At 44.7% G+C, this 17309-nt stretch overlaps 1 protein-coding gene across 2 annotated transcripts in view; it reads left to right on the forward strand.

The window, feature by feature from the left end:
* The window catches only part of stab1 (stabilin 1), a 64382-nt gene extending 47492 nt beyond the window's left edge, over positions 1-16890 (forward strand). For both annotated transcript variants that reach the window (XM_089011160.1, XM_089011159.1), the window contains exons 57-69: positions 54-170; positions 295-427; positions 1184-1244; positions 6523-6667; positions 7266-7399; positions 8005-8170; positions 8291-8397; positions 8482-8601; positions 9389-9523; positions 9603-9707; positions 15826-15975; positions 16171-16275; positions 16382-16890. In XM_089011160.1, the coding sequence (XP_088867286.1) occupies positions 54-170; positions 295-427; positions 1184-1244; positions 6523-6667; positions 7266-7399; positions 8005-8170; positions 8291-8397; positions 8482-8601; positions 9389-9523; positions 9603-9707; positions 15826-15975; positions 16171-16275; positions 16382-16450 (1547 nt within the window). In that variant the 3' untranslated portion in view covers positions 16451-16890. The remainder of the gene's footprint in view (positions 1-53; positions 171-294; positions 428-1183; positions 1245-6522; positions 6668-7265; positions 7400-8004; positions 8171-8290; positions 8398-8481; positions 8602-9388; positions 9524-9602; positions 9708-15825; positions 15976-16170; positions 16276-16381) is intronic.
* The last annotated feature ends 419 nt before the right edge of the window (positions 16891-17309 follow it).

The raw sequence follows: 17309 nt of genomic DNA on the forward strand, positions 1-17309 counted from the left end.
TGTGTGTATGCGTGTGTGTGTGTGTGTGTGTGGGTGTGTGTGTGTGTGTCTAGGTTCCATCCCCAAGGAGTGCCATCCATGTCACACTCAGGCCGATTGTCTTCCGGATGTGGGCTGCCAGTGCAAAGCCGGTTTTCAGGGCAACGGCACTTTTTGCGCACCCGAGCCACGTGAGTGATTACTTGACAAGTAATCAGAGCCACTCGGCTGCTCAACCATGACCTCACAAACTTGAGCAGCAAGCTAACACTACACCGCTCATGTTCAATTTGAGTGCTTTGAAACACTTCGCAGCTCCGGATCTCTGCGGCGAATATAACGGCGGCTGTCACCAGGAGGCCAACTGCACCCAGATGGGACTGCTGGTCAATTGCACCTGTCGTAGCGGTTACCAGGGTGACGGCCATTCCTGTGACCCCATTAACAGGTATCTATATCTATCTATCTATCTATCTACCATATATATATATATATATATATATATATATATACACAGTAAAGTCTCGTTATATCGATATCGGTTATATCGATAGTACCGCTTATTACGATACTATTTCTATGAACGCAATGAGAAAATTACATGCGCGCAGGGACGGATATCGAATATCGATATAACGAGACTTTACTTTATATATATATATATATATATATATATATATATATATATATATATATATATATATATATATATATATATATATATATATATGAATCAGAATCAGAATACCTTTATTCGTCCCGCAATGGGGAAATTTGCAGTCCACAGCAGCAATTGAAGAGGGATGGGGTTGGGGTGGGAGTGAAAGGATAGAAAACAAGATATTCTAAGCATAACAAAATAAAAATGTCAACTGTATACTGTGCAAATGTAGATGTGCAAAAACCGTTCTATAAACAAGACTGTACATAGTGCAGAATCAAGAAATGCATTTAGATATATATATATATATATATATATATATATATATATATATATATATATATATATATATATATATATATATATATATATATATATATATATATATATATATATATATATATATATAAAATGTATTTATTTATTTTAATTTTATGGGCTGCGCGGAATATATTTGGTCGATTGGGTTGCTTCAGCTAGCAGAAGCAAACCTTTTTAGCACTGACCGCTCACCACTCATAACATGATCGATGTGTTTTCCAGGTGTGTGGAGGAGGCAAATGGCGGCTGCAGCGACTTTGCATCCTGCAAATTTACAGGCCCGGTGGGTAAAAACATTTTTTTAAATGCTTAGCTTCAACGTTAACTTCCAAAGTTCCAGTTTGAGCTTCTGTTATATTCCAAAGTTAGCATACAATGTTACATCTAGTGTTAGCTTCAACTTTGCCCATCGTTTTACCTCTTACGTTTGCTTTACATTTAGCTTCAATATTAGCTTTTAGCATCTTTATCTGCTGCGGTTAACTGTCAGTGTTAGTTTTCAATTTTAGTGAAAATTTGCTTCCTGATGTTAGCTTAAACTTTTAACTCTTAGCCTTCAACTTTGACTTTCAACATCTTCTGAATTTCAATTTCAACGTTAGCGTCTTGAAGTGGTGGGCCGTGCATGTCATTCAAAGGCCTTCAGTAGTGCTATGTCTGAATTACTCCACACCTGCGAGTGTGGTGTGATTTCCACTTTTTTTTCCCAAGATGGTGGCGCTTGAACAACGCAGCGTCTCCTCTCTCCCGTGTTTCTTATGTTTGTCACACTCGTGTAAATGTTTGTCTCCGTTTGCCTCGCTACACCCGATGCGTACATACTCCCGTGAGGTTCTGCTCGACGTCGGCCGTTCCTCTTTAAAACCACAACTTGCTGACACGGAAGTGCTACGCGAATGCGGATTGCTCCGGGAGTCGGCTCGTCCACCAACCCCCACTTGTCCATCGACCCCCACTGCTGCACCTAACCCAGAGTGGAGGCGCCACAAGCGGTGTATGAGGAAGCAGAAGAGGGGGAAACACGGAGGTATCTCTACTAGGCTCGCAGCTAGCCCCCACCGGCCGACTTTTCCTACCATCACGCTGGCTAACGTACGCTGGACAATAAAATGGACTACATAAGACTTCTCCGCTCTACTTCCAAGGCCGTGAGTGAGTGTCGTGCCCTTATATTTGTGGAAACATGGCTGAACGACAGCATACCGGACAGTGCCATCCAGCTGGCCCAGCTAACTAGCTTCCGGGCAGACAGAGCGCTCATCGAAGGGAAGACACTCGCGGCGGGGAATCGGTTTACATCAGTGATGCCTGATGCCGCAACGCTGTTGTGGTGTGCAAACACTGCTCACCACTGATGGAGCTCATGTTCGTAAAATGTCGGCCATTCTACCTGCCGAGGGAATTTAGTACCATACTGCTGGTAGCAGTTTACATCCCCCCAAGCTCAATGAACAATAGGAGTGCGGCACTGAATGAACTCCACCAGCACATCAGCGAGCAACAGACAGCCCACCCAGATGCTTTCCCTATGCTGGCTGGCGAGTTCAACCATGCCAACCCGAAAAGCGTGTTTCCACAATCCATGGACACATTAACTTTCCGACTCGAGGTGACAACATTCTGGACAATGTTTTCACCACACAAAAAGGAGCCTACCAAGCCCCCACCTCAGAGCTTCAGACCACTACACTATCATGCTAATGCTCGCTTGCAGGCCACTTGTTAAAGTCGTCAGACCAGTAAAGAGGCAGATACGGGTGTGGCCTGACGGGTCGTCAGAGGCACTTCAAGACTGCTTCTCCAACACTGACTGGAACATGTTCAGAGAAGCAGCCACCTATAACAACACCATAGACCTCCAGGAGTACACTGACTCTGTCACCTCCTACATGAGGAAGTGCATGGATGACGTGATGTCACCAGATCGTCACCATCCGGGCCAACCAGAAGCCATGGCTGACGGGTGAAGTCCACAGGCTCTTGAGGGCTCGAAACGCTGCCTTCAAAGCTGGCGATGAGCTGGGCCTGAGGACAGCCAGGGCCAACCTGTCACGCGGCATCAGGATGGCCAAGAGACAACACTCCAGGAGGATCGCCAACCACTTCAGAGACAGCAGAGACACCAGGAACCTGTGGCGGAGGATACAGACCATCATAGACTACAAGCCCTCTCCACAGACCTGTGAGAACTCCACCACTCTACTGAACCAGCTGAACGACTTCTTCGCCCACTTTGAGGCAGACAACAGCACTCTAGCACAGAAGACCCCACCGCCTCCTGGCGACTAGGTGCTGACACTGTCCCAGGATAGTGTGAGGCGATGCCTCAGAGGGCCCACTGCACGCAAAGCCCCTGGTCCCAACGGCATACCTGGCCGTGTCCTGAGAGACTGCGTTGAGGAGCTCACAGATGTCTTCACTTGATAGAGTGCTTATGCACATTAGTATACATATTACGTTATTTCATGCTTAGATTAGCAAACATATTATGTTATTTCATGTTTAACTTAGTACATGTTATGATTATTGCATGTTTAATTTAGTTTACATAGCATTATCAAGCATATTAGTTCAATAGTTGTTGCAACAGGCAAATTTCAGTTTAAGGCCCTCCCAACACTGAGTTGTTCGTAGCCGATTGGACGGAAGATCGACTTGTCCGCAACTGATTGGTCAACAGACTGTCGCGGTATTCTTTAAACTAAGCCTGAAGAGCCTAGAGATGTTTCTCACGATTGTTACTGAATAAAGTAGTTTTTGCTGTGTACCAACTATCGACTCAACTGGCATTTCATCAAGAAATTCGACGAAGTCCGAACCAGACGAAGATGAGGGAATTTTACCCAACATCACTGATATCTTCAACACCTCACTGAGCCAGGCTGTTGTCCCCACGTGCCTCAAAGCCACCACCATCATCCCGGTCCCGAAGAAGTCGTCATCCACCTGCCACAACGATTACCGCCCGGTTGCACTCACTCCCAACTTCATGAAGTGTTTTGATCGGCTAGTTATGAACCACATCAAGGCTGCCCTCCCCCTCAACCACGACCCTTTCCAGTTTGCATATCGGCCCAACCGCTCGACTGATGATGCCATCTCCACCGCTCTCCACAAAGCCCTCATCCACCTGGAGACCAGAGACTCCTATGTCAGAATGCTGTTCATCGACTTCAGCTCAGCATTCAACAACATCATCCCCCAACAGCTCACCGACAAACTGAGCAAACCGGGGATCGGCACTGTGCAACTCGCTGCTGGACTTCCTGGCGGGGAGACCACAGGCAGTTAGAGTTGGAATCAACACCTCCAGCACCATCACGCTGAACACAGGGGCCGCGAGGGGTGTATGCTAAGCCCCCTCCTCATCACTGTGCTCACACATGACTGTTCACTATCATCACTCAGCTCCACCCTTTTCATAAAGTTTGCGGATGACACAACTGTGACAGCCTACAGGGACGAGGTCAGCCGCCTGGCCACATGGTGCAAGGACAACAATGTCCGTCTGAATGTGGAGAAGACGAAGGAGATTGTTGTGGACTTCAGGAGAATGCACCCCCAGCATGCGTCACTAGCCATCGACGGTACTGCAGTGGAGAGGGTGAGCAGCACCAAGTTCGTAGAAGTGCACATCTCCGAAGACCTGTCCTGGAGCCACAACACCGCATCACCAGCCAAGAGATCTCACCAGCGCCTGTACTTCATCCGCAAGCTCAGAAGAGCTGGAACCCCGACCCCCATCACAACCTCCTTATACCACGGTACCACCGAGAGCATCCTGACCAGCTGTATCACTGTGTGGTACGGCGGCTGCACCGTGTCCCGCCGTAAGACTGCAGCGCATCGTGAGAACAGCTGAGGAGATCATTGGTGTCTCTCCCCCCTTCAGGACATTTACAACACCCGCCTCACCCGCAGAGCCATCAGGATCGCCCACCCTGGTGCCATCGGGTAGGAGACTGCGGAGTCTTCGAGCCAAGACCAGCGGGCTCAAGGACAGTTTCTGCCAACAGGCAGTGAGGTGACTTAACTCCCTCCGAGCCCTACCCCCCTGGCCCTTCCCACTGCCACACTCACCAAACTCTGAGTACACGCTACACGCTGTACTATTATGCTGAACTCTGTTTTCTGTTTTTCTGCACGACCTGACTTCAAACTTTTTTGTTTTTGCATTACTACACTACGTCACTTTTCACATGACACTACCTCACTTTAGATTCACAATTTACATGTATTGTCTGTTGTCAATTGTCTGTCTTTTTTAGCCACATTATAAATGCCTTGCACGCTGGGTCCGAGAGGACAGTAATTTAATCTGTGCTGTATGTCATGCATATTAGCATATTTGACAATAAAGCTGACATTGACTTTGACTAGAGGATCTCGTTGGCCAGGAATGACTTGAAGACACTTAATACTGTCATTAAACTGTTAGAATTACTATGAACGTGTGGATTCATGATAACCTCATAAAATTGCAATATTATTTGCTATTTTTGCTAGCCTCAGAGTTGTCCAACCTTTCTTAATGATGTCCATCTATTCTTGAAAATGGGTTTAATAATAATAAAAATACATTTGTTGCTAAACGCCTTTCAAAACTCTCAAGGAAACATTACAGTCACGGGATAAGAATATTTTGGGGTTTTTTTTTGCGGGTGAGCGGCGGCAGCCATTCGCGCCAGCGTTCACTCAACCTGGAAGTAACACAAACTCACACCTTTAACAGTAAATCTACAACCAAATCCATTTATTCTCCTCCTTCAGCCATTGTGGGTTGACAAAACCACTATTAAATCCACGCAAAAATGTATGGTTATGTAGCTTGCTACGGATACATTGTGCTAGCTCTGGCCAGTATGCGCTTATCACTAGAGGTTAGTGATATTATGATTGGCTTGTGACTAGCAAATCATAATTTGCGAAAACTTGCCGTTGCCAGCGCCTTCGAGCAGGCTTTGGGTTACCAACTCGAATTGGTTGATTGGTTAAAGCAACAGTTTTGATTGGTTAGAGCAACAGTTTCATCACCATTGATTTCAATGCTCCAGAGCCTGCAGAACTGATTGTGAAGGTGTCCAGATAGACCCTGGTAACAAATAATGCCTGAAATATGATTGGTTAAATACTTAAATATGAAAACACACATCTGGAAGCAGCACAACTATATAAATGAAATGTATTACAGTATTATTATTAAAAGCAATGAAAGGAAGCTGACAGACAATTTGGAATTATTTAATAAGAATTAATGGACAAAATGTAATTCACATTAGTCTGTGATTCAGATATGTTTAGGCCAGCAAAGAAGGCCTTGACGGCCCACCACTGGCTTCTTGAGTTACTATAGCTTTTAAGATACCTCGACTGTTAGCGTTTAGGAAGAAACTTGTTATTTTCCAAGGTTAGCTTCTGGAATTAGCTTCTAGTGTCATCTATTATGTTAGCTTAATCTTATCCTCTAATCCATGGTGTTGGCTTTGTTATCTATATTTACTGTATTCCACATTTTCCATGTTTTTTTTAAGGATTCATGTTACTAATTGTGATCCATTCAGAACGAACGGGATTGCGAGTGCTTGCCGGGCTACGTGGGCAACGGGATTCAGTGCCTGGAGAAAGTGGTGCCTCCTGTTGACCGTTGTCTGGAGGACAATGGCGGCTGCAGTCCCTCGGCTTCCTGCAAGGACTTACATTACCACGGTAACCACTGGAAAAACAGGAAGACGCTCTGTTATCCTTGTAACGTTTTCCATCGGATGCCCGTTACCGTGACAGCAGACATCTTGTGATTCCCATACACCCTGCTGCCGTCTTCGCAAGATGTCTGTCACCATGGTAACAAATCCCCATGGTCAAAACCGTTTCATAAGGCGTCTGTTACCATAGCGACGTAGCCTCAATGTGTCGTATGAATGACTTCTGTAACTGCTGTAACATGGCCACGTGGAATCTGTTACGGTGGAAACATTTTGTGATGTGATGCCTTCTGTAACCATGGCAACAGACATTTTGCAAATTTCGTTACCCGCTAACTCCTCCTCCGTTCGAGCGATTACATAAGACATTCTGGTAACACCCCCCAGTGACTGTTGTAACATTTCAATCAGAACTGTTACCATGGAAAAAGTACACCACCTGCATGGTTTATTACAACCAAACCCCAGTTCCATCTCATTTCCATGGCAACACTAACAAGGGAAAGTAGTGATACTGGGTTGCGTTCATCACCAGTGTAGTATAGACATCGTTACGATCCAGCACTTAACCCGGACTCCCATCTTGGCGTTTGTGTTCCTAGCCAATACCGCGGGAGTATTTCACGTCCGTTCGCCGGAAGGGAAGTACAAGATGAATTTCAGTCAGGCGGACGCCGCCTGCCAGGCCGAAGGGGGCGTGCTGGCCAACCTCAAACAGCTGGGGGATGCACAACAGGTGTGTACACGTTCAAACAGATTTGGATCATTTTTGTTTTTGTCAGCAGTTTTGGGATATTGAAAAGTCCTTGAGAAATGTGGAAGAGGAAGTTCAGTATGTAAAATGCTTGATCTGTATTTGTCTTGGAAAATGTGGAATACTAAAAAAATGAGTGTGTGGAGGGCATGGGGGGTTATCAGGGGGAAAAAAGTGTGTAAATATTCTGAGTGATCACTTTGAAGTTTTTTTTCACTTGGCGAACGAATGTGGAAGAATTTTTTAAGGTAGTAAAATGCGAACTTTTGACCTAAGAAATGTAGAAGACCCCCAAAACTAAAACAATACGGAATCCCTCCCGCATGCTTCAGGTTCGGCACTCGTTGGGCTTTGGATATTTGCTATATTTTTTTCCGAACTATTTTTTTTTGTGTGGGGGGTCTCTATCTATCTATCTATCTATCTATCTATCTATCTATTTATTTATTTAACCTCAATTTTAAGTGCAATGGCCGAGTTCCCGCCGTCTCCAAGTTCTTGCGTCCAACTGAGGTTGTTTCATTGACGTCACCGGTAACCCTAACCGTAACCCAGACACCCTAACCTTCACCCGGTTACGCTTGCAGCTAGGGATGCACCTTTGCGTGGCCGGCTGGTTGGAGGGCGGCAAGGTGGGATACCCCATACGCTACCCCAGCATGAGGTGCGGCGAAAACCACGTGGGGGTGGTCCTCTACAAGGATCCCGTTGACCAGAGTAACACATATGACGCCTACTGCTACAGACTCTCAGGTACCGATCTTCACCAAATTAGAACATCTGGAAGGCTATTCCGAGGTTGGTGGGGTAGTTTGAATCGTTTGTACAGTATTTGTGTTTTTTTTTTTTTTTGCTGCCTGTTGACGGACGTAGATGTCGATTGCAAGTGCTTGGACGGCTTGGACGGCGACGGCATCTTTTGCAACGGCGTCCTGATTAACGTCCTGGGGTCTTACAGCAACTTCACCATCTTTTACAAGGTGAAGCGGCAGACTCTTTGCGATCTTTGTTTCATCTCAACATTTCTTTTTCTTTGCTCCCCCACCTCCCCACCCCTATTCCAGTCCTTGTTGGACTACAGTAGCTCGTCTGAGCAGGGCCAGCGTCTGGTCGACATTTTGACTCAGAGGCAGTCGGAGGTGACACTATTTGTGCCTCACAATGACGGATTCGACCCCGGCCAAGTGAGACCACCTGACACCTTTTCTGACTGTGCATTATTTAGACTCGTGTTTATTATGTGGTTTGTTTTTTTTACTCATTCACAGCTATTCCCAATTTTTTTTCGGGAATAGAAAAGCCTGACGTGGAGCGCCATTTCCGAATTTGTTCAGGTTTTGTTTTTTCTTGCCAGCGTTTCCAGCTTTGGTCAGACCTCTGGCAATGTTTTTCCCTCCCACGAGGGGGCAGCATTTAACTTTTGTACAGCCGCCCCCACTTTCATTGCAGATAACTAAACAACCAAGTAAGCTTGAAATACACTCTTTTTGTGATGAAAGAAGAGAGTCTGCAGTTTCTAACAACGTATTGAATGTTTATGTAGTCCTAAAACTGAATATTCTGTGGGTCCTGGAATTTGAATGACAATGACAAAAACCCTGGCACTGGAGCGGACACATTTTTGCACATGAATTAATTTTTTTGAATGAATTAAACATGAAATCCTAATTTTGTATTTGACACAAATTCAATTCTAACTAGTTAACACATTCACTGCCAGACATGTGAAAAAATGTCCTCTCCAATGCCGGGGTTTGTGTCATTTTCACTCAAATTGCAGGACCCACAGAATAATTCGAGAATGGTGCTCTAAGTCATATTTTCAATTCTCGAATAAATTTGTGAATGGCAGTGAATGAGTTAAGATCTGAATCAATTCATTTCCTGTTTATTCCTATTCTACCTATGATGACCAATTTCTACTCCCTGGGAGATATTACATCTTTTTTTAATTCCCCCCGTGGGTTTTAGGTGCTCTCAGGTCGAGATGTTGAGTATCACTTCTCCATCAATCACATCAAACGAACTTTTAAGGAGCTGCGACACCAAGACGTCATCCGGTCCATGCTTGGCTTCGATTTGTCGGTTACTCATGGCAACAACGAGGTTGGGTCCATCGAAAGGCGCACAGCCTTCATCACAATGTAATTTCAATGTCTTTTTTTGACTGCTTTGTTCCTTCAAGAGTCGGAAACTTGTCAACCAGCACCTCCTCCTGGCCTGGGACATCCCGGCGGTCAACGGGATCATTCACGTGATCGATGCGCCACTCACGGCTCCGTCAGCTCAGGTGAGCTCAGTAATTTTTAGTTTTGAATGAGAATCTGACTACATGGCTATAGATTAAAGTCCTCTTAGCTTAATGCTAACAAACTTTGCAAAACGCTATTGAGAGGCTAACCAATAGTATACAATACAATACATATTGATTCATATAGCGCTTTGTTGCAGCTGAAGCTGCAGCAAAGAGCTTAACATGAACAGGAAAAAAGCTGTCACAAAGTTAGTAGAAAGCACTAGGGAGTGAAACCAAGATCAAGTCGGAATCAGGCTGAGTCGAATGCCAAAGAGTACAAGTGAGTTTTGAGATGGGTTTCAAAGATGGGCAGTGAGGGGTCTTGCCGAATGTTCAGTGGAAGATCATTCCAGAGAGTGGGACCAGCAACGGAAAAGGCTCGATCCCCTCTGAGCCTCCGATTAGTTTTTGACACATCTAATAATGTCCGGTCAGCAGACCTGAGGCGTTGAGAAGGTGTGTAGGAGTGGATGAGCTCGGAGAGGTAAGGAGGAGAGGCCATTTGAAGGACAACCAACACCATTTTTTTGTTTCCTAACTGACATCAGAAAAACGTTTTATAGCATCTAAAATACCCAAAACACACAGGCTGATATTTTTACTCAAATGCAAAACACCAATAAAAATGACTGAGAGTGTCCCAAAACTTCAAAATGAGCTTGGAAATGGAGAGTTTCAGAAGACATGACATCACATCATGACACCACGCCAGGATACTCCAGACACAAAACAATGGCTTCAGAGAGTTCAGATTAAGAGAAGATGCTTTCTTGTTACTCATCCAGTTATGAATATGATTCAAATAGTTCTGAAGAGGAAAGCATAAATGTTTGCAATCGATTAAAGAAGTCCTTCCGTATCAATTCGAGCCGGCTGGACTCCAATGTAGCTCCCAGAAAATGCAAAAGATGGCGCACAAGCTACGTTGGAAATGGGGCTGATTTGTCCGCTGGGAATTTGTGTCCAGGTTAAGGTGTTACCGCAATCGGTAGTGTTGGTGCGACACAAAACGATTCACCATCGCGTTATTTTTGTGGTTTTTGTTCTAATTTCGCCATCAACACGGATCAACACGATGTTTTCAGACCAAACAAAGTACCCAAAATGCGTAGGGTGGCTGTGCTATTTGCAGTACAAGAGTCCAGTTTTTGTTGTTTTTTTTCTCAATCACATGTGATTATTAAGAAGCCTGACAGCAGTTGGTAGGAACGAGCGGCGGTGCCTCTCCTTCTTGCAGCGCGGATGTAACAGTCTCTGGCTTAAAGAGCTACCCGCGGCTGTCAGGGTGGGCAGGAGGGGGTGGCGGGGGCTGTCCATCATAGCTTTTAGTTTAGCTAGCGTCCGTCTGTTGCCCACCTCCTCCAGAGAGTCAAGCGAGCAGCCCAGGACAGACCTGGCCCTCAAGTCTTTTTCTGTCCAGGGTGGTGATGCTCCCTGACCAGCAGACAATTCCATAGTGGATGGCTGAAGACAACCACAGAGTCATAGAAAGTCTTTAGGAGTGACCCCTGAACCCCAAAAGACCTCAGTTTCCTGAGTAGGAAGAGGCAACTCTGTCCCTTTTTGATTAGGGCATCCGTGTTTGTAGTCCAGTCCAGTCCAGTTGTTGATGGTCCTGTGGAACAAGTTTGGAAAAAATGAAGTATCCATAGCTCTTCTGACAGCAGAGGAGGAGTGCAGACGCACCACTGCTGTGGACCCTGAGGATATGAACCTGGATGGATACCAGTTCTTGCTGAACCACCTTGAAGGATTAATGAAGACTGCAAAAGAGGTACATAGCCGGTGGAGACAATGGATTCCTGAAGATACAGTAGCTGAAATCCTGACAACCTTAAAAGCCCTGGAAATTCAAGCCACCAAGCTTGTCTCCAAAAAGGCTGACTACATACAAGAGGGGGTAAAGGAAGAGGTCAGGAAGGAACCAATTACGTCCAGTCACCCCATACCAGCCATCAAGTTGAAGCCAATAACCCTTCCTAAGTTCACCGGAATCAAACGTGACTTCCACAGGTGGAAAAAGGACTGGGAAGCGCTCCAAAGATAAGGTGAGCCAACCGGTTCCAGGGAAGTGAAAAGGGCCCAATTGCTGGACAGTGTTGAGGACAAGATCAGGAAAAACCTTCGTCTCACCACCGATATCACTGCTGATGACATCTTCCGTGTTCTGGAGAATCGCTATGGCAACCGGACGTCCATTGCTATAGAAATTGTGGAGGAGCTGCAGAGAATACAACCCGTCAAAAGCAACCAGCCACGAAGAGTAGTGGAGCTAATCCAAGCTGTGGAGAAAGCACTTCAAGATCTCAGTGAGCTTGGAGACACTGGCGCTATCAAAAACCCATTCGTGACCAGGTTGATTGAGGGGAAACTCCCGGCACCTCTCAGAAAGGAATGGCTCATCTATGCAGCAGATCCCAGGAATGCTGTAACTCCAGTCAACAGGTTTGACGGTTTGTTGGACTTCCTGAAAGGGCAAGAGAGTATTTATGAGCAGCTGGAACAATTGGATGAGGAACCAAATAAGAAGGAATCGAAGCCTGAGCCAAGATATGCCAGGACGAAATCCACCAGGGCATGTGATGACCGCAATGGCTGTGTTGTCTGCGGAGATAGGAAGCACAGGAAGAAACTCTACTACTGCATGCAGTTCCGGGCATTGCAGCTTGCAGACAAGAAAGCTGCTGTTAAGAAGCTGAGAGCATGCAACAGATGTCTTGATGTCCATAATGTCAGTTCAGACTGCAAAGATGACTTCCTATGCACCAACCATGCGTGCAAGGATGAACATGCACCTGAGCATCATTTCTACCTCTGTCCGAACAAGAAAAGCAGCTCAGCACAGAAGAGGAGCAAACCTGGCTCCATTGATGGCAAAAGCAGGAAAACGTATACAGAGGAACAAGAAGACTTTGTCAAGAGGCTTTCCCCAGAGCTGGCAAGGCAGTTTCATGATGCGTTCTCCAATGCTGCAGCTTTTAGAAGGAAGTGGATTGCAGGAAATGTCAGTGATGATGATGTTATTGGAAGTCACCGCAAATGCTGGACAAAAGATTGGAACACTGATTGACCTGGCGTCTGACACCAATTACATCACCCACACGACTGCAGACAAACTGAACCTCAGAAGCGAAGACATCACTCTCATCGTACACGGTGTTGGAGGAATGAAGACCATTGTGGAGACAAAGCGGTACCTCTTGAAGATCAGAGTGAGGACTCCAAAAGGCACTCTTAGATCGCATCAATTGGTCTGTTATGGTCTGGACAATATTGCAGACATTCACAAAAGTGTTGACTCCAAACGGCTACAGAAACTCTTTCCGGATGTCCCACTTGGAGCTCTCACAAGACCAGATGAAGTCAGTCTGCTTATAAGCCACAGAGAGGGCCAGCTAGCACCTCAACGGATCAGAGTTATTGGAGACCTTGTGCTGTGGGACGGGCCATTGGGGATGACAGTCGGTCCAGGATTGTTGAGAATAACACCCAAGTACTTGTAGGAGGTCACGCTCTCCTTAACACCCAAGTTCTAAACTGTTGACTTCAGATAAGGAGCCAGGGGGTCCAAGTCAACAAGATGAGGTGTACATGGGCCACTAGGACCAAACAGTATCACTTCTGTCTTTTTTTCATTGAAGTTCAAGGAGTTTTGTGCAATCCAGGTTTTGATTTCCTTGAGGCAGGATAAAAGTGGCCTTTCACGAGAGAGTGTCTTTTGTTGCTCAGTGGGACATAGATCTGACAGTCATCTGCATAGCAATGGAAGGAAATACCATGTTTGCTTAGGATGGAACCCAGTAGGAGCAGGTATAGCGAAAACAAAATTAGTCACAAAATTGAGACCTGCAGAACACCACACGACAGAGGCCAAAGTGAACACAAAAGGTTCTGTCAGAAAGGTAGGACCGAAACCAGTCAAGAGTACTACCGGTAAGCCCACCAAGTGCTGCAAACGAGACATTACAATACTGTGATTTACTGTATCGACTGCTGCAGTCAGATCTCATAAAACCACAAACACGTAATCTCCAGTGTCATTAGCCAGGAGGATGTCATTAGAAACCCGTAACAGGGGTGCTATGCATCGCCTTGAAACCTGACTGGAAGACCACCAAGATGTTATGTTCACCCAAGAAAGATTTCAACTGCATTTGCACCACTTTTTCAAGCAATTTTGCGATAAAAGGTAGTTTGGAAATGGGCCTGAAATTTGACAGTACATCTTGATCAAGACCAGGTTTCTTAATACTGGACAACAGCATGTTTAAGCTGTTGGGCGACAATGGCAGGAGAGGCTGCTGTTGGTAATGGCTAAGACCCATGTGCCAATACTTTGGAGAACTTCCTTAAAGAAATGTGGAGGAAGAGAGTCACAGGGGGAGCCAGGTGGCTGAGACTGGCGAGTCACATCCTTTAAAAGGGTCAAGGACACAGCTTCAAAAGAATTTAGCACAGCTGACCACGGAACATTGACAGAAGGGTTGAATGTGGTATTTGAAGCAAGTGCATTAGCAGTAGAAACCTTATCATTGAAAAACTGAAGGAATCTGTTGCACATCTCGTCTCAGGTGAAGGTTCCGAGCAAGAAGGCAGAGGGGGTTTGAGTACAGAATCGAGAGTTTTAAATAGTATATGCGGGATGTGACGGTTGGCATGAATAAGGTCCGACAAATATTCTGTTTTAGCCTAAAGTGTCCTTGAGAGTTTTGAAAGGCGCTTAGAAATGAAATGGATTATTATTATTATTATTTTACTGTGATTTGTTAGTTAAACCAGGAGTCTTATCATAATTGATAAGAGACCTGCAATTTGTCCTTTTTCCACATACATCCTGCTTTACGACACGGCTGTCTAGCTGTGCGAATTTTGTCATGAAACCAAGGCTCGGGTTTAGGTTTTGGGAGCACAGATTTAGAAGGAGCCACTGAATTTAGAATGGCACATCATCAGGAGTTAAACTAAGAGGTAAGTTCCTCCGTGTCAGATGAGGGTACGCAAAGTTTATTAAAGGCATCGGAGAACTGGCTAGCAGTGAGAGGTTTGCAGCCAGGAGCGACAGATTTTATTGCAGCGCCCGATAGGACTACAACAAATAGGACTGCCATGTGATCAGAAATCCCGTTTTCAGAGACTTTCAAGTTTGACACTGGTAGTCCATAAGCAAGGACCAAGTCTAAAATATCGCATTGATTGTGTCAGGCTGGTCACATGTTGCACAAAATTAAGAGTCAATGAGTCTTAGGAAGTCCTTTGCGAGTGGGTTTTTTTCTGGGCAGCACACGGGGATATTGAAATCTCCCACAAGGAAGATATGATCATATTTGAGCATAATTCTTTATCCTCTGCAAGAAATGACTGCATCTCAAGGCATCAGTTGTGAAACTGTGTTTGCCAAGGTGTAACAAAGTCAAATTCAATTGAAGCTAAAAGGGGAGCAAAATTATACTTTTTTGAAATTGTTTTTATTTTATTTTTATGTTTTTGGGAACGCTCTAACTGAATAATGTGCTTTCCAATTACTTTCAGTGTAAAAATACTTAAATGAAAACAGTACTTTGGCTCTGTATTTTTAAAAAGTTAATGTACCTAAACAAAGCATTCCTCAAATGTCCCTTCTTTTGTCAACATGTACAAAACAAAGAAGTGTAACCAAAATCTAGTTTTGTTATTTCCAAAATTTTGACCAAGTTTCTGTCAAAGTGAACCAATTTTTATTCATGCGTTTTGGTGGCCATCTTGAAATGCAATTAATTTACTTTTTTAAATTATTAACGTTCATTTAGATTTTTTTACATTTGCAATATGTGTTGTTTCATTAATTTTTATTCATGTTTTTTTCTATTCAATGTTTTTTAACAGCACCTTAGAACAGTCCTAAATATACATTTGTGTAATAATGTTTCTTATTGGTCATAATGTTAATATTTGGAGTGCGTAGTTTTTTTTTCTTCTTTTTTTTATACCATTGGTACTTAAAATCACTGCTTGAAATCATTTCATGCTCTCCTGAATGGTTTGTCCTCAGGTCGTCATGGCGACCAGCTCATTTACCGAAAGTGCCGTTATCCGGTCGATTGATGTGTGCGGGCATTTTTTTTCTTCTATCCAGGTTCCCCACCACGCTTCACGAGGCCGCGCCCACTCCAGCGGGACTGTGTCGGCCATCTTGGTGTCACTGCTGCTGACCGGAGTGGCGGCAGGGATCGGATATTACGTCTTTAAACATAAGACGGACGCCTTTAGATTTCAGTACTTCAAAGTGAGACGCACACGCATACACATGGCGGGAGTGTGGGACGCTAATGTTAATGGTGGCTAACACCCGGCGGGAGGCTCTAGAATAGAAATTTCATAGACCGTTGTGAATTCATAAATACAAGGCTTGTAAAAGGGAATTGAGGCATTGAGGACCCACCGCCGCTTAATTGTGAACGTCTGCTCCTCTCGCGTTCAGAATGACGACGAGGACAATCCATCGGGTGGCCAGTCCAAACCCGCCCTGGTTTCCATCCCCAATCCTTTGTACAGCGGCTCCAAAGCCTTCACAGAACCTTTTGGGGTGAGTCGTTTGTCTACACGCGCCACTGTCGATCTTACATCACCAGCGACCAGTTGATTAATGTTACTCCTTGCCCTTGACATTATCTTCCTCTGCTACGTGGCAGGAGACCGGTCAGGTGGCGGATCCGGCAGAACCTGAGGAACCTCCAAAGATTTTGGACCTGGACCAGTAAAAGTGTTTGCTGGTTGACTTTTTTTGAATTTTTTTGAACGGGCATTTCTCGTGTATCCAAAAATCAAAGCTGTCGCGCATCAGGAAGACAAAGTGATTGTCAATAAAAGTTTTGCACTAATCATTTTCTATCAACCATGCCTTGCATGACTATGTACCTACTTATCTCAGGTCAACATCCCTTTTCATGCGCACACACACACACACACACACACACACACACACACACACACACACACACACACACACACACACACACACACACACACACACACACACACACATTTCTGTTTGAATGGTTTTGTGAGGTCCGGATAACTCCAGATAAGGAGTGAGGACCACCGTTGCTGAAGTTTAGAGAAGAACTAGTGTTACAATTGAACAGTAAATGTCACCCCATTCCCCACTTCAACTTCTTTAAAAACAAAGAAATAAAAAGTTGAGTTGAAACTGAAATAATAGCAGAAGTGAGGTTTCTGAATGGGTACATTCAAAGTTCTCACCCCTGTAGTGAATTTGGTTAAAATATCGTTTTAGGTTTTTTTAAGCTGTGAACTTTTTCCTCTCATTAACCACGCACACACAAACAAACACACACAGTGAGTAAAAAGTGTGTGTATCCAAGTGAAATGAAAAGACACACCCAAAAAAATCATTTTGGGTGAATTTGTGAGGACCTCTCTGAAACTTTAACAGATGCATATATAGACCCTCTAGAAGCCTCTAGAATGAAAAACTTGTGAGGACAGGCCAAAACTCCTCATTTGTCAAAAATGAGGACATATAAAATGGTAGTGGTCCTCACAAGACTAGTCATACAAACACACACCAAAAAGACAAAGTCCAGACAAAAACCTGCA

Source organism: Hippocampus bargibanti, linkage group LG12, assembly GCF_051943395.1.
Source record: "Hippocampus bargibanti isolate YZ-2025 linkage group LG12, ASM5194339v1, whole genome shotgun sequence".
Classification (NCBI taxonomy): domain Eukaryota; kingdom Metazoa; phylum Chordata; class Actinopteri; order Syngnathiformes; family Syngnathidae; genus Hippocampus; species Hippocampus bargibanti.